At 32.0% G+C, this 18326-nt stretch overlaps 2 protein-coding genes across 3 annotated transcripts; both read right to left on the bottom strand.

Moving 5' to 3' along the window:
• Positions 1-6145: 6145 nt before the first annotated feature.
• LOC111912440 (embryogenic cell protein 40) lies at positions 6146-7261 on the bottom strand. Its single transcript, XM_023908177.2, has 2 exons — positions 6668-7261; positions 6146-6587 (listed from the first exon to the last, which is right to left on the bottom strand). Exons 1-2 carry the CDS (start codon positions 7169-7171, stop codon positions 6357-6359), a joined length of 735 nt encoding a protein of 244 aa, XP_023763945.1. The 5' UTR covers positions 7172-7261; the 3' UTR covers positions 6146-6356.
• Positions 7262-12939: 5678 nt separating this feature from the next.
• LOC111912439 (uncharacterized) lies at positions 12940-16215 on the bottom strand. 2 transcript variants are annotated; one of them, XM_023908175.2, is made up of 4 exons: positions 16065-16215; positions 14474-14868; positions 13460-14331; positions 12940-13241 (listed from the first exon to the last, which is right to left on the bottom strand). In XM_023908175.2, exons 2-3 carry the CDS (start codon positions 14799-14801, stop codon positions 13493-13495), a joined length of 1167 nt encoding a protein of 388 aa, XP_023763943.1. In that variant the 5' UTR covers positions 14802-14868; positions 16065-16215; the 3' UTR covers positions 12940-13241; positions 13460-13492. The 2 variants fall into 2 exon arrangements, with proteins under 2 accessions (XP_023763943.1, XP_023763944.1); XM_023908176.3 differs by having other exon boundaries at positions 16015-16170.
• Between the last annotated feature and the right edge of the window lie 2111 nt (positions 16216-18326).

Raw genomic sequence — 18326 nt, 5'->3', positions numbered from 1 at the left:
AAAAACAAAAGTACCAACATACCCTTAATCGGATTTTAAAACTTACAAATTAGTCCCATGAGTTTTGGAATTTACATAAACAACCCATCTGATAATAGCCTTTGATCGTAATATTTTAAGGGTTTAGATCTATTCTCGTGTTCTTAACCATTGGTTTAACATATATATATATATATATATATATATATATATATATATATATATATATATATATATATATATATATATATATATATATATATATATATATATATGGCTAAGTTATAGTATGGATGTTATACGGGTTTGGTTCCAGTGATGATTCTTTTTTCGGTGATGACACCTTAAAAAAATTTAAAAAAAAATACAAATCATAAAATCGAGCATATACTATATTGGAGAGAAAAAAAATTCAATTTTTTTGGATCATTAATGGATCATAAAATGATCCATGATTCAATTTTAATGGATTATAAAAAAAAATTCATTTTGTTTCTCTCAAATATAGTACTATGCTCGATTTTATGATTTGTATTTTTTTAATTTTTTTTTTCAATTTTTAAGGTGTCGTAACCAAAAAAAGAGTCTTACATGATCATGTTTCTGTTATGTATTATGTGTATATAAAGTTGATTGTGGATCAATCATTTTAGTTATTTTAAGAAAATGTGATTAATAAATATTATTAAATTAAAAATAGTAGAAAAACACCATTTAATTTCATTGTAATGGTATTTTAGTCCATTAAGATAAATTCAAAAAATGAAAAATTACAGATTTTAGGAGATAATTAATTCTCTTGATTTATAAAATCTATTTTTTTTTGAATTAATTCAATTTCAATTCTAACGTAATTTGTAAGCATTACCGATTTTATTATGTCAGAATATTATTTTATTAGAATGATGTTTTTTTTTTCATAATATTATTTTGTTAGAATATTATTGAAGAATAACAAAACCTCTAGTTGAACAATATAACAATATTTTTATATATTCATAGACATCCAAAAACTTAAATACAAATTCGTACGTAATAATATCTTATACATTTTAATATTCTTATAAATATTCTAACAAAATATCATAAAAAACAAATACAACTGTTAAAAGTTAACATTCTTAAATATATAATTCTTGAACAAATACATTTTCTTCAATGAACCAAATAATTGACTCGATTCCAACTATTCTTATAAAAACGTGATGTTTATCGTAAAAATGTAATTCTTGGTAGAATATATACATGTTCTTGAACTCGATTCCAAGTTTTTCTCTTATATGTGATTGCATGTTCTTCTCTTATATGTGATTGCATGTTCTGTAAATTTTCTTCCATAGTGATTATGTAAATATTCTACAAGAATGGTTCTATAAATATTCAACCAGAATAGTTTTGAATATTAAAGAATTAGTATTATCAAAAATATACAAAATGAACAATACATGTAAGATATCAATACACAAAAAGACCATGTTAACACAAAAAAGCCCCTAAGAAAAAAAACAATTATAATGTATAAACCAAAAGAAATTACATTAGGGGGTGTTTGGATAGGAAAAAAAGAGGTGCTTATTGTTTATTCTCACAATAAGCTAACTTTGAGTGTTTGGATAAAATCTAACTTATTTAGCTAAATAAGCTAATTTTAATAAGCATCTCTCCCCATGTTTATTGCTTATTCCCATCACAAATAAGCTAATAAGCAATAAGCTAATAAGCTAATCCAAACACCCCTAAACTAAACTTTAGAGGTGGGTAAATGATAAAAGAAAACTAAAAAAAATATCAATGTCTGAAAAAAGATACAAATTATGGGTAAAAGATAAATGAAAACCAAAAACAATATCTATGTATAGAGAAAATATACAAATTATGTTTGGTGATTAACTTTCTTATAACATCATCAATAGTTAACATATTTAAAGCAAAAGGGGTATGGAAATTCTTTCATGATATCATCATCAACTTTAATATCCTTGAACCAGATAAAAAAATTCTAATAAAAAAACCCTTATAAAAGTTTATGATTAAAAAAACTTACACATCCACTGCATCGAAATAAACATATTCATCATATACATTCAATTTTCGTTTAACATTTAGGTCCACACACAAAAAAGAATATCAGTAAAAAAAACCAACTTTAAATATATTGTAATTTGTAACATAAAGATGTTCATTGATTTTGAAAAAAAAAATTGTTAGAAAATGGGATAATAATAGCTTTGGAAATTCTAAGAATTGTGATTTCACTATCAAATCAAAGTATTGGGTGATACCCCCTAATTTTTGATTGGATAAGACTCAGAAGAGAAAAGAACAGAGAATTAGATATGAATTTCGTGAGTACCAAAAAAAACTGACCAAAATTGGTTAAATATCTCATTTGTCTGAAAATTGTTAAAACTGTCATAAAACAGTTTGACAACAGTCAAAAAACTGTCATAAATCCAGTTTTCTATAAGGGTTAATACCAAGCCAAAAATGGGTCAAATATTCTAAATTTGGATTTCTGATGCATTTTTCAATACAGCTCGATCCTAGCCAGGGGCTCCGCCCCTTGGACCCCGCTCCCAGGGGCGTTGCCCCCGGACCCCCGTTCGTTCAGGGGCTTCGCCCTTAAATGACAGTCTACTTTTAATCTTGAATAAATTTAAACAAATGTACACTCCACACCTTCCTTACTTGTTTAATATTTATCAAGATACTTTTTGTCACACAAAATAATCTCATTACACTTAAATCACATTAGTGAAACAAATCACCAACAAAAATCAAACTAACTTAACAGTAGGCTTCCCATTAAATTATATTTTCTGTAAATTACTTGGATGATTAAAAATCCCATGAACCTTGAGTTACTTCCCAACCTCTTCTTCTCGACTTCAGCAAGACACAAATCAAAAGTTTTGGTGGTGACTACAAATAAATGATGGTTGTTTGTTCGACGACATTAAGGTTTTTATGATAATGTAATTGATGAACAATCGACAGTGAGAGGCTGTGATTGACACTCCTTAGACACCCTATAAACACTTTTATTAAAAGTCAACCTATAATAAACTATTTACAATTTTTTTTTTCAAAAAACAATGCAAATTTAACCAATAAAAAAACCTTAAAAATCAAATAGGATGTCTAAATGGAAAATTGGGGTGTCTTTTTAGCCAACCCCTGCTAAAAACGTTAGCTAGATGCCATAGGCTACCATAATAATAATTTTTTTTGTAAATAAAATAAAATAACTAATATAAAAGCTAATTTACCAAATTACCCTTATATATTTAATTAATTATAAAAATTTACTAATTAAAATGATTGGTGCATATTAATCGCTACATCCATATAATATTTGTCCTTCTACATATGAACCTAACTCTATATATAATACCACATAGTGCTTCAGTACCCAAGCTCTAAAAACCAAGGCTAATAATGTTAGAGGGTGATTTGGTGACACCGTCAAATCCCAACTTTTTACAAGTCATGAAAATTCATATCGTTTGTAAGACGTAACTTAAGACGATAATTTTTTGTATAATTAATGATTTTGTATATAATTTCTACTATTATTTATTTTTATATACATATAGACTTAAAACGACATTTTCTTAAAGCACAGCGTCGAGTACAAACCTTGAAGCCATGACGAATTTTTTAAAGCCTTACTCAAAACTTAAACATTTATTTTTAATATTTTACTATGGCTTCTTCAACTCCCACCTCCCTCAACAAGAACAAGCCAAATCCCATCTTTACCTAGATTTGCCTCTTTTTCTTAGGCACAATCTGATAAAGGAAGTATAAGGACTTATAAGGAACTTGGATTTTAAAGATAAAAGTTCTTGTATTTGTTCAGATCTATAATTAACAAAAGGCAAAGCAGTTGGATGTTTAATTTGAAGGGTGCATTTACCGGTGCATGGTGAAATCAGTGATATGGTTATGATTTACCTTGCTAAAGAAAATGTTAATGATAATGACTTGGTCAAGTCTATTGAAAGTGTTTATCAAAGATTGGAAGATAGCGGAAACACCAAGATCTCTATATAGCTATGCATTAGCCTTAGTTGTTTTACTCTTAAAATTACTGTGTTTTTGTTAGGTCTTGTACGTGAGCAGCTAACTAATACTACACAGACTAATTAAACAACGATTTTTAGCTTTCTTCATGATTTGGCAGTAACTCATGCATCCCCTTCTATATATATATTTTTTAAAAGAAATTGCAAAATAAAATCAAAATGTCAATCTTATTAACCGCATTTATAAATCTTCTCTTCCACTTCACACGATTATGACATCCTCTTTCCCTCATAACACATCGCTTCAATTTCTTAATCCGAAATGGCCAAGAAGAGCAAAAGTTCCTAAAAAAACAAATATTATTTGATATTCCAAAACTGTTCGTTGCGTCTCACACATATTTTAAAATTTTTAAAATAGTTTTTTGCTATCCGAAATCCAGAATGGTTTGGACAGGATTCTTATTTATAATTTGATATAAGTCTAGAATGGACTACAAATCCAAATGATTTGGTTATATATATATATATATATATATATATATATATATATATATATATATATATATATATATACACTAAGTTATAACCCGTGGACACTATAGATGAGAAAAATTAAAAATAATTTTATTTATAATAATACTTAATAATTGAAGAATCATAATAAAATTTTTAATAAGTAATAAATATAGATGTTTTATCAGTTATGTGATAGTGAAATGATGATTCGTTAAAATTAGGAAAGCATAATGGTTTGAATATCCGATCGGCAATCTACATTTATAAATATGTTAGAAAAATATTATTTTTGTAGAATTGAATTAAAATTGAAACAAAACAAAAACAAAAATTGATATAAACAATACAATTATACAAAGTTTTTATAAATTTCTAAAAACTTCTTTATACACAACATTTGATGTTTTATTTGATAGTCTACCATCCTTATCTAAAATTAACAATTTTAATCCCTCTCTACTCTGGATAAAGCAACGTACAATTGGTCATGTGAGGAAACAGGATCCTTGAGAAGCAAACCAACATTTGATAAAGATTGTCCTTGGCTCTTATTAATTGTCATTGCAAAACATACTGCCAATGAAAATTGTCTTCTTTGGAATTTGAACAGGATTTTGTTTTCAGTAGGATTTAAAGACATTTTTGGAATAAAAGTTTAGTTTCCAATATTACTTCCAGATATGATAACTGTTTCAATAACACGTTTGCCCAAAGATTTGATCTGTAGTCTAGTGCCATTGCATAAGCAATTTTCTGATCAATGTTTCTCAACAACATAATTGAAACAGCGACTTTTGAAAAAAAGACAAATCTTATATATTCTTAAGCTACAAATACATCTTAAAACATCCACAATACAAATGTCTTAAAACACTCACAATACATAATTCAAATGTTTTAAAACATCCACATATATAATTCAATGAAATGACATGTTTAATTAAAATAAATTATGGATGGGATGTCATTTAAACTACCGTTCCATTTTAAAACATCTACAATATTACATAGTATACATAGTTTTCATGTTTAATTGCCATTCAATAGCATCCTATTATCACATCTCATGTTGATATTCAAATTTAATAGATTAAACTTTATTCTTATAATATATGTCATAGTTTTCATGTTTAATTGCCATTCAATAGCATTGACATCTCATGTTGATATTCAAATTCAATTGATATTATGAAATTCAATGACAACTGAAAATCAATGACGACTGAAAAACAAAACGATTCAAATTTAATAGATTAAACTTTATAACACTCTTATAAGATTTTGACATTCAATTGATAGTTCAATGACAATTGAAAAAACAAAACAATACGCTACTTCAATGATTGATATGTTTAATTGACTATTGGATCTCATTTTGAGATTTAAGTTCATTCAAATTTAATGGATTAAAATTTATTATTATGTTGACATTCAATTCAATTGATAAGAGTTTAATGACAACGCAATAAACTTTTTGAAGAATTCAATCCATTACAGGAATTTGTTGATAAAGTTGTATAGAGAGGAAAATGAAAATATGTCAGTCCATTAAACCCTAATAATTTCAATGAATTTAATAGATTTGAGAGAAAAGACACAACTTATACCGCTAAGCTATAAAAAAACAAATAACAGCATAACATACACGTTCCTGTACAAATAGGAAGGCATTTAATACTAATACACCTCGTACAGAATTCTTTTAATTATTACAACAAATAGTATCGAAAATCTAAAATCCAGCTACACACTGTAGATACACACCCACATAAACACATGTAATAGAAAACGGATGATAATTTGATAAAAATTACTAGAGTAGAGTAGAGATCAGTGAGTGCCGGGAAGTTTCTCTTTGATCTTATCGATAGGACCTTTCTTCTCGTCATGATGCTCCACCCTTATACTCGCCGGACCTTCGCCGGCGCTGCTTACTTTGGTGTTGGCGCTGTGTGCGGTTGCCTGCTTCTCCTCTTTCTTGTGGCGTCCAGGAAGTTTCTCTTTAATTTTCTGCATCAAACCTTTCTTCTTCCTCCTCCCTCCTTCTCCGTCATCTTCCGACTGCCAACCAATGTTTTTAAAACAAGCAGCTTATAAAAATCGAACCTCAAAATTAAATTAGTTTGAATGCTTGATCTTACCGAAGGGGAGCTAGAGCTGGGTGATTCATGTTCCAGCTGTTTCTCATCGCCACCTGCAGCACCATGAGCCTGGGTATGGCTCACCGGTGCTCCACCGCCGGTTACAGCACCCTTAGCAGCTCCGGCTGCCGCACCCACAGTTGCTGCACCGGCACCAGCGACTGCACCGGCGCCATGTTTTAGGTAATCGATCGGTGTCGGAGCGAAGTGGGTTCCGCCATGCGTCTCGGAGCCCATGGTGGTGTCGGTTGTCTGGTCATGCATCGTCTTGTGACGAAGCTCTGATCCAATGGTGGTGTGATTGTAACCCTGATCAGTGGTGGCGAAGCCGGGTGTGATCTTGTCTTGAAGCTCTGATCCAATGGTGGTGTGAGTGTGACCCTGAGTAGTGGCGACGCCGGTGAGTTTGACGGGAACACCATGCTCGTCGGTGAGTTGAACAGGACGGCCGAACTCGTCGGTAAGCTGAATAGGGCGGCCGAGTTCGTCATGTATTTCTTGCATTTTTGATTGAAGATGATTGAAATAATTTGAAAATACGCTATACGTAATTAGTTTAATTTAGAGAGTCGAAGCAATGGAGATAGAGTACATGTAGTTGCGGGTTTTATGGGGCCGATGTGTGTCGTCTTATCCACAAACAGACAAAAAGAAAAAAATTAACTCCACCGTTTTGTGCATGCATGTGAAGTAATCTTTGAGGCAACACGTATCATAGTATTTGTCGAATAATTGAAACTTGTGTGCCACGTATACATGTTATTGCCATGACTCACTTCAGTTCTATTTCAATCCGAGTGTTGACAGATTGATGAACCTTTTAACATGTCAAAGTGAGTATGAGTCATCAATATTGTTTGGATACGGATGAGATTGGAACTTGAAATGTTACTGTAATTGGTGTGTCAGGGTTTGTAATTTTTTGAAATAGTTGTTCTATTTCAATCCGTGGCTTTAATAAAATTTCCCAATTGAAAATTAAACATGTATACATCAAATCAATGAAATTATTTTACCAAATAACCTAACTAAAATGTCAACAAACTAATTTATTGGTTGATTGATTGTGTTCAGTTCAAATTAAGATGCCATACGATATGTTTGACTAACCCGTAAATTCCATGGGTGACTTCGAATTCGAGGCACGATGAATCAAATGATCCTTGAGTTGACGTCTATAGTTTATCGTCAAATGCGTGGGCTGCATGAATGGATCATTTCTATTAATTGGTCGTCAAACCTCAATCGCATTATTGTGTCGGTCTACTCCTCAAGTATTAATTGTTTTACTATTATTCCAATAAGCAAAGCAAGAATTTCCTAAAATTTTATCCTTCCACTATATTATTGATTTTCTTGACATTTATCATTATCTTATTTTATCCTTCTACATTTATATTATCCTATATATTAATATTTGGTAGAAAGATATTGAACCTCCCTTTCAATAACTTATATATATTTTATGCCATTAAACTCCCTCTACTTCTATTTATTGATTTTTTACTATTTATAATTGCCATATAAATAAAAAGATAAGTATTAATATTTAGTATATATAGTGTACCTAATACCTGCAACTTTGGGCTACACAATGAAATATAATAAGTAATCTTTATTATAATTTAAAACTTCGAATAGGGAAATCATTAGTCATGCACGTTGTAGACTATATATTATGAGTCTTTTTTGTAGATTTATCGATAAACGATAAATTAATGTTTTTAATAGAAGATTATTTAGGATAAATACTCTTGACGAAGTTGTAAAAGTCGCGATGGTGATTCCGTAGATATATGGAACGCTCGAATCCGACTTCGTATGAAGGAGTTATGCTTCTTCGAAGTCTCGCGAATAAGAATTTGTCGATATAAAGATAGTCGAGAACGAAAGTTGTATGAGAAAGTTATGATTTTTATATGGACTTTAACAGTCGAAGTCTGTTAAAATACAACTTTAAAAATAAAATGAGTATTATCCAAAAACGAAAGTTGTAGTACTCATCGATAGCTACATGTGGATATAAAGAACGTCAAAAATAGAGCTAGTATAAGAAATATATGATTTTTCAAAGTTTTAAAAATCCGAACTCATGTGTGCGCACACAGAGCAAGAGCGCGTCACGCCTGTGTTCTAGAAGGGGGTGACGTGGATCGACAAACTTGCCACATACAACAATAAACTGGGGGAACGACGTAGCACCAACGTGCAATGCGCCTTCAGAAAGGTGTGTGACACGCCTCCTGATGATTATATAAGCATGCCCAAATTTCCATCATGTTCACACATTTTCACTCTCATTTCTCTCTGGAGACATTTTCTTGTTTTAGTCCAGTTTTTTTGGGTTTCTTGAGATATTTTAGTGGAACTCTAATGAGTCTAGGAGCCGGACGAAAAGGAGCTTTTGGTTCGGAGTTCTGCTCGTGTAATTTTTCGGGTTTAGCTAAAATTCTTGTAAATTAAGCTACACTTACTATACTTTTAGTGTAACTTATATTTATATTCATAGTCGTTATTATTGTAACATCTCAATTTCCATGTATTTTACATTTTGACCCTTGGTATGAGTATTGTTTGCAAATTTGGTCCTACATAGCATTTTTGTAAATTTTGGGAACTCCTTGCGTTTACTGGGCGTACGTGGCCTGGACCAAAACCCTAATATATAGGGTTTGTGCAGTATTTATACATCCTTAACTCTCAAGACGATACACTTTAAGTAAAATAAACAAAGAACATGTAAATTAACTTAAACAAACAAAGAACATAAAAAGTAAAGAACACGAGATATTCATAAAGCTGTTTTTCACCAAGAAAGAGTTTTGTTTTCACCAAGAAAATGGGTTGTCACAAAGACGGTCACCAAGACTTACATTAGGGTTTCACCCTAATGTTATATACATACTAATCTATACTAGTATATCCCGTAATTGAAGAGATTGTATCTAATCTATATTAATGACCGATCATTATCACAAAGATGCACATTTGCTTAGAGCATTAGCTATGGGTCACGTTATAACACCCAATTCAAATGTCACCTCAATTATAACACCCCCATAATACCAAGAGGGAATGATGTTCCCCATGTTATAACATGTTAAGAGGTAGAGAGAGAAAAAAAGAAAATGATTTGATTGGTTGATAAAGGCAACAGTCAATTAAACTTCTCGTTTCATCTCATCTCCGTCACAACGAGATATGCCATAACACCCCCTTAACGAGAAAGGGGGGGGGGGGGGGAGGGGATGGTGTTCACTGTGTTATGAGGTGCCATCTCAGCCATAACCGTACTTCTCGTTGCTGACACCGTATGCTCTTAGACACACATGGGCGACAAGAGGAGAAGGTTTCCGACATTAACAAGAGTCATCTTTAAGACGACGATTGGAGAATGGAGTGTCGCTGTTAGGGCGTTTAGTTTTAACATTTTAGCTTTGTTTTCTCTGTTATTGTGGGCTTTATAAAAGTTTAGATATAGTAGAATTTGTGGGCTTTTTGAATAAGAGGAGTTTAAACGGCGATTAGGATTTGTAAAGTTTTGATTTTAGATGAAGATTACTAATTTTTTATAACGATTTTCTTTCGAAAGCTAGAAGTATCATCTTATATTTCTTTTTAAAAGAATATATATTTTTATATAAATAATGTTTTAGTAGTAGATCTATCATGTTCTTATTCAAAAAAGTTGGGGGCCATGCCCCTTAGTAGCTCCACCACAGGGTGTACAATATGGTTGGTGGTGTGAGCACCATGACTCATACGTGATGTCGATTTGAATAAAGAACCACGACGTTAACATCATCCCTTTTATGGGTGATGTTGAGGTGGTGCGGTGTTATGTGCCTCCCTTCACATCCGACTATGTGACCTTCTCTCTTCTTTTTTCTTCAATTTATCTTCTTTCAACTTTTACCTACACGTTGACTATGCTGGTGAACACCAACCCTCTCATATAGTACTAACTAAAGTAGTGGCATATATGACTGATGGATCATGAATGGTGCGATGACCCTACCCATCGGCATCGACCTAACAAATACATGTGCGCGCAAATACTTACATACATACATCCATACATAATATATGCATGCATGCAAGATGTTTTTTCTGTTTCTTTTTTTATTTTTATGAGCTATTTTTGTCATAAAAGAAAACCAAAAATGTTAAAATTTATCATATATGCTCTAAGAGATGATATACATATCAATATACAATTATAAAACTTAATAACATTCTTTAATTTTTTTTTCTTCCCTAACATCATTTATCATAATTTTTAACTATAAATTCATCATTTCAGTTTTTCTTTGACATTTCAACAAAGTTGTGTTTTTATATTATTCCGGTGGTTATATGATAAGGAGGAGAAGTTAGAAGTTCGTGACAAGTTCGAATCTCGCCTAAAAAACTAATTCAAAACTAATGAACAAGTTTGACAGTCATCGTAGTTCCAAACTTTCAAGTAGGGATGAGCATATGGACCGGGGAACTGGCCGGAACCGGAACCCGATGGAACCGGTCGGGCCGGGACCGGTACTATAATCTCGTCAAATTTTGGAACCGGGACCCGGTAAAACCGGTCCTTGGAACCGGCCCAAAACCGGGAACCGGACCGAATAACTCACTCAAATTTTGAAAGTTGCATAACTCATTCAATTTAACTTTTTTTAACGTGAATCTTTTTCCTACATGTAGATTATTATTTGTAGTTAAGTTTAGACTACAAAAACTCTTGATTTGGTTAAAAATTGAATGAGTTACAAGCCCCACACGGAAGGGTATCAAATCAGAATTTTTTTTATGTTTCAGCAATTAAATGTAATCTGACTTTGTTGTTCAAATGTACATAACTCATTCAATTTAACTTGTTTTGACCTGACGCTTTTTCCTACATGTAGATTAGGATTTGTAGTTAACTTTAGACTATAAAAACGCTTGATTTGGGTAAAAATTGAATGATTTACAAGCCCTGCAAGAAAGAGTATAAAATCAGAATTTTTTTATGTTTCAGCAATTAAATGTAATCTGACTTTGTTGTTCAAATATGCATAACTCATTCAATTTAACTTGTTTTGAACTGAATCTTTTTCCTACATGTAGATTAGGATTTTTTAGTTAAGTTTAGACTATAAAAACGCTTGATTTGGTTAAAAAAAATGAATAAGTTACAAGTCCCGCAAGAAAGGGTGTCAAATTAGAATTTTTTCATGCTATAGCAATTAAACGTAATCTGACTTTGTTGTTCAAATGTACATAAATTACTCAATTTAAGTTTTTTTGACCTGAATCTTTTTCCTACATGTAGTTTAGGTTTTGTAATTAAGTTTAGACTATAAAAACGCTTGATTTGGTTAAAAATTGAATGAGTTACAAGCCCCGGCAAAACCGGACCCGAAACCGGTAGAACCGCCGGGCCGGTTCGGTTCTTGATTTTGGCCGAAGCCGGATCCCGGTTCGGGTTTGGGTCCGGGTCGGACCGGTTCCAGCCGGTTCAGTCCATTTGCTCATGCCTACTTTCAAGTTTCAAAATATTTAAAAATGTAGTCTCAAACATGTTTTTTTTTTTTTTTTTTTTTTTAAATAAAAAATTAAGGAAAAACATGTTCAAAATCAAAACTCAAAAAATAAGTTCAAAACTAATCAAATTTGCAAAAATTGTTATATCTATTTATCAAATGTGATAAATATTCAACAGCGGTTATGAATGTAGAAACATTCTTTGTCAAATTGTTTTTTCACTTGCTAATCGCTACTTTTCTAAAGTCATTTATTCACATAGTTAATATAGTTATATTTGATAGAGTAATGTAATTAATATCATTAACGAATTGATTTTAAGATATGCAGGTTAAAATAACTAGAAAGTTATTTTTCCGGTTTATTCAATTCGTTACGATCTTTTGGAGTTTGGACCTCTCCTAAGAAATCAAATTTACCAAATAAAAGCTTTAAATTAACAGAAACAAAATAGCTAAGACGTCTATTCTTTCACCTTATTTTCAGCTATATATATTCAAGCATAGAGATCATATCAATACTATTTTTCGTTTAATGTTTAATTAAATAAGCCTCCTTGTCAGTTTTCATAATAAATACTTGATGGCAAAAAACAGATTTGGATTAGAAAGTAGATATTTTTATTTATTTTAAGACAGGAAAATTGTTTAATTTATTTTAGAATGGCCAACGCTAAAGCAAAAATTAAATCCCAAAGTCAACAAAATGAAAGGTGCGCAAGGAGGAAGGAAGTTGACATTTGACAAGTTAAGTTTCACCAAATTCAAATTACCTTTACTTTTTTCTTTTCCAATTATATAATGCAAGAAAAACACAAGAAACAAACTTTAAACTTACACCACTTGAAAAAGAAAAAGAATCTGTTCTACCAGTTTCACTGAATTCCTTTGTTTATACTACCATTTCCCCAATGAGCTATATATACCAAATTTCATGACGAACATGGTTTATGGTATTACTATTACCAATACCATGACCATCTATGTGTAGTTCAAAACCCGCTTTACAATAAGTTATCTTCAAGGAGCTAATCCTACTACTCGTGTACTCATACCTATCATTTTTAAAACAAAATCACCCACTTAAAATAAAACACCACATGTTAATATATCATGATATTAAACCTGCATTGATTATGTGTCTTTCACACAAAAACATGAGATCTAGTAGAGGAATCAAAAGTTGGGACAAAAAATGGAATTTTTGTTTTCAACTGTCAAAATTAGTCCTTGTTTGATTTCACAATATAATATGTTGGTAATGATATTGTACCTTTTAGAGGGAAAAAGGTGAGGTGAGGTGAGGTCACTCCTTATTTGATTTAGTCCAGAAAAACCCTTTTCTCCGGGAAAAATCATTATCCGACATTGACATGGATCGACTCCCTTTGGAACCACCGAAAGAGAAGTGTCTCTTTAAAAAAGGTGTTTTTGGTTTCCCCATAGAATTCTTCATGCTAGAGCTTGAACTCATCTTATTATTATTATTATTATTATTATGGCTTCTACTCTTGCTACCACTATTATCAAACATAATAATATGATCATCATCACCATCAACCACCCGGCTTCTAGTTCTTGATTTCTTCCTACTAATCTTAGCCTTCAATTCCATCTCCGCTTTTATTGCTTTTTCCGACATTTTAAAAGTCTGTTTCTCACCAAAAGTACAAACAGGACATGCAGGATCATACTTGTTCATCTCATCCGTCATATTTTCCAAACACTCCGCATGATAAACATGCCCGCATATCAAAATAGCCACAACCGCCAGCTCGTTATTGGCTATAATCTTCTGTGTTCCCCATGACGACTTTTCTGTTAAGAGCTTGGAACACGCGCCACATGTCTGCATATCAATGGACGAAACACCCCCACTTGATCGGCTCATTTTAAAGTTGAGAGACTCGCTATCGAAAGAGTCGTTGGAAGCGGGTACGGGTATGGATATGGACCACCCGTCTGAAGATCCACGGTTTAATTCGTTGCTCCACCCGGACCCGGGGCCTTCTTCTGAGATTGAGAGATTTGAGGACTTTGTAGATGGGATCCGGCTGTGTGACACCTGGCAACCCGGGGAACATGTGGGATGTCTTGATGGGGATGATGATAACTTGGTTGGGTTTTTAGAGAGAGACAGGTCTTCTGAAAGGACAAGTGGAAAAACATGAGATATGCTGCTCATTTGGCAAATACAATATATCATAAAGCATCAAGATACTAAGTAAATGTAACAAGATTAAGGTAGTGTTTGCCAAGTCATTTTATTTACTGAGATAAAATTGACCTGATTGAGGAACTGGATATCCTTCAGAAGGTGATGACTTTTGCCACGTCAGATTTCTAAAACTTTCCAAAGGACTACTACCCTCTTCTGATGCATAAGCAGTTCCAACTGTTGTTTGAGATTTATTGTCCAGCCTGTCATTTGTGGCAACAGTAACACTATCAGAATACCAAGTCATGGAAGCTTCTTCACCTGCTACACGCCTCCTATTCTCCCACCTAACACCCCATGATGGAGAATACCGGATATTTCTTGGGATCACATCACTAATTGATCCATTTGTTATAGCTCTTCTGTCTCTAGCAGCAACACAACAAGCAGACCCCATTTTCACTCGATCACTTTCAAAATGTGTAACAGTTACTTTGGCCAATCAGTATGCCATCTTCTGTAATCTGAATATTCATGAGAAAGATGATTTTGTTAAGAAAAACTATTGAAATGATGGAAGATTGAAGCTGGATATGGCTAAAGATGATGACTTTTTGGGGGGGGGGGGGGGGGGGGGGGGGGGGGGGTAGAAGGAGAGATTGAGTAAAATTAAGCATCAAACTATGGTAAAACTGTAAACGTTAGAGGGTTAAGTATTAAGAAAAGATAAGAAAGTGATGGGATGCATTTAATGATGTTTGGGACTGGGGAGACTTGCTTTTACTGAAATACAGAGGGACTGATTGAACAATAATTCAGACATTAATAGCTCTTTGTTTGGATAAGTAAATCATTAAGAAATTATGGAAAGCATATGATATTCTGCTTAAATATTGAAGTCCTGGTACTATTTCAGTCAATAATACAAGCTCAATTAAGCATATGTCAGCCTGGACCCATGTAAAGACAAAAATAGCAGAAGATACAAGTTTAGATTTTCACATATGACTGTAGCAGTAGTACTCTACTACTTTATGATGTGAGCCTATCAAATTAAAACACCAAATGAGGATAAATGAACGAACACTGCCAAATAAGTATTTGCTAATTACAAATACGGTATATTTGTAAATGAAAAGGTCATGTTTCTGATTCAAGTATGGTTCAGAAATGCAAGATACAGCTTGAAACACCATGCAATTTAGAGCTAAATATAGTTAATTTCCAATTCAATAATGATTTAGCAAAACTCACTTTCTACTGCAACAATTTTACCAGAGTTCTATGACTTCTATACCTAGAAAACTCTACAATCAATGAAACGCCAGATAATCGATAAAAATTTGATTAATAGAAACAATCAAAAATTATTCCCTAGAAAAAAAAATATATCGAGTATATAGCGTCTGCTAATTTGCAGGGTAAAGGAGCTTAAAGTTGGTACATCAGTCACAGTAACCCTAGAAATAAAGCGAATCAAACACTAAATAGCAAGTAGAGATCCGAAATAACTGCCGATGAACAAATAGTACAGTCGATTTGTCAAATGACAAAATTAAAATTATAAAAAAAAACCTAATTATTTCGACATCAAATTAACGAAAACCCCAAGCAATCCTCGTAGACATGTACAGATAATGCATCATTTACATCCATATGTATGTACGCACCTACACATATCAAAATTGCAACCAGCGGAAACTGATGTCACAGAACATACCTATTCACCGGTTGCCGGAGACACCAGAGAGAAAGAAGTGTCTGCTCCAGGTGAGAAAAAGGTTATATAGTGAGAGAGAGAAGAGAGAGAGAGAGAGAGAGAGAGAGAGAGAATCCGATTCTTCTTCTACGGAGGAATTGGACGAGCGATGGCCGTCAAATATGGTTTTCAGTAAAGTCGTTAACGATCTGCCGTTTGATTAGGATTTATTTACATTATTACTCCTTAAACTCTTTTCATTTGACTCTACAAGTACAAATACTTCGTAAGAAATTCATTTTCGCCCTTGTAGTATACTTTACCAGTATTTTAGACTATTACTATAAAAGATCTAGATGATTATTTGTCAGTATATATAGTTAATGTGCACCAATATTGTTTTTAGACCAGATTTTAGGGTACTTATTACATTGATGTTTTAGACATGTATCATTAATGCTTACAACATGAAGTTTTTATGATGTGTATTTATATGTTTTTTTTTCTTTAAATATCTAATAAACTTAATGGGAATCATTGTGTCTAACTATCTTTGTCTAAATTATTGAAAATTTAGGTGGAAATATAGGTCATTAATTTGAATTATATACTTAGTTGTTCTCCCCATTGAATTACAATGGGTGCACCAAATTTTATGTACTGTAAAAACAATTGTAATGGTAGTATATTCTCATAAATTTATTATTAATAGTGGTGCATATAAAACTTAAAAAAAAATAAATAAATAAAAAAATCAGAGTCTACATTGCATTAGCCATTATATGGTTTTTAGAAAAATAGTGACATGTAATTCCTTGATAAATTTTAGTAGCAATGTCTCAATGTGTTTTGTAAACTTATTTTTTTTACATAACTCGTCTAATTTTTATGGAATTTAATTAGTTTCAACTAAAACATTTATGTAGTAATTGTCGATATCCATTGTGCCTACCTTAATTGTTTAAAAAAAAAAGGAAAAAAAAACATGTTGTGGTCATATGAAAATTCCCTTTATTGGTAAGGAAAAACTAAGCATTAATACAAGAATGTAATTTGTATATACATGCCACATAATATAGTACTATTGAGTATTGATCCTACCAAACAACATATTCCCACCTAAACTCAACCAAGTGTAATGGATAATGTTTTATAAATGGTTTTTTTATCGGAGGATAGTTTGTATCTATACATTTAATCTCATATCATTTCAACTCATTGCGAATTATGAAAAATACCAAATCCATACCATTAAAGTGATGGGCAACTAGAAGTGGCTAAAAAATTGAGGGACTTCTTTGTCATTTTCTATTTCATGATGGACTATAAATGAGGATTTCTTACACATGTGTGAAAGAAAGCATGGACAAAAATATAAGAAAAAAAAATAGTCAATTTTGTAATACTCCATAATTCTAATGTCAAATACTCCATAGTTCTAATGTCATCATGAATAAGGTTGAAATTTGTGGGTTCGGGCCACGTATCGCAATGGATGTTGTATTTTATGCATTGGTGGGTTTTATGTCGACACGAGGGGAAATGTATACGTGCCATATATTTTGGAAACGGATGTCGGTTGTGCTTTTGAGTTGCCAAGTTTAAATGAGGAAATGTGATGTCAAAGGCATCCGAAGACTTCTAAGGTACGCGGAGTGCACAGTACACATTCTACTTACGGAAAATTACAAAATAGCCCTCAACTACTTTTGAGAGGGAAATCAACAAGATTTTAATTATGTCGCGTTTATCATATCAATATATGTGATAAAACGGGGAAAAGAACTTTTTGTTTGTTTTTTCTTTTTATTTTTATTATTTCATAAATAAATAACAATTATTTTAACTATCTCGCGTGGGGAAAAGAACTTTTTATTTCATAAAGAACTTTTTATTTCATAAATAACTTTTTTTAGAGAGACTAACTTATATTTTTATCTAATCCTATTCTTAAATTTATATATTTTATCCACATAGGAATCTTCAAGCTTTTGGAGATGGGCATATTTTCAACACTTTTAATCATATTATCCCACAAGATGGAGCTTAACCTCTTTCGCAAACATGAAAGTTGTACACTGACCGCTAACTAAGTGGTTATGGGTTAAATCCTTAAAACAGTAAAAAAAGTTATTTACTCTTCCAAGAAAACATGATTAATGTTTTTTTAATTTGTATTGAAAAAAAAATCATTTTTCTATCACGACTATTACAACCTACAAATTCCCATCGAACAAGTAATGCGCCCTTGTTTTCGTTAAAAAAAAACCATTTGGTTTTGGT

Source organism: Lactuca sativa, chromosome 5 (assembly GCF_002870075.4).
Source record: "Lactuca sativa cultivar Salinas chromosome 5, Lsat_Salinas_v11, whole genome shotgun sequence".
Lineage (NCBI taxonomy): Eukaryota > Viridiplantae > Streptophyta > Magnoliopsida > Asterales > Asteraceae > Lactuca > Lactuca sativa.
This window is presented reverse-complemented; position numbering and strand designations above follow the sequence as displayed.

What these genes read in the sequence shown, in the direction of transcription:
- LOC111912439 (XM_023908175.2), bottom strand. Translation starts at nt 14,801, where the DNA reads ATGGGGTCTGCTTGTTGTGTTGCTGCTAGAGACAGAAGAGCTATAACA. An exon ending in ATATCCAGTTCCTCAATCAG is followed by an intron (nt 14,332 to 14,473) that starts GTCAATTTTATC and finishes TTGTCCTTTCAG; the next exon opens with AAGACCTGTCTCTCTCTAAA.
- LOC111912440 (XM_023908177.2), bottom strand. Translation starts at nt 7,171, where the DNA reads ATGCAAGAAATACATGACGAACTCGGCCGCCCTATTCAGCTTACCGAC. An exon ending in CCAGCTCTAGCTCCCCTTCG is followed by an intron (nt 6,588 to 6,667) that starts GTAAGATCAAGC and finishes ATTGGTTGGCAG; the next exon opens with TCGGAAGATGACGGAGAAGG.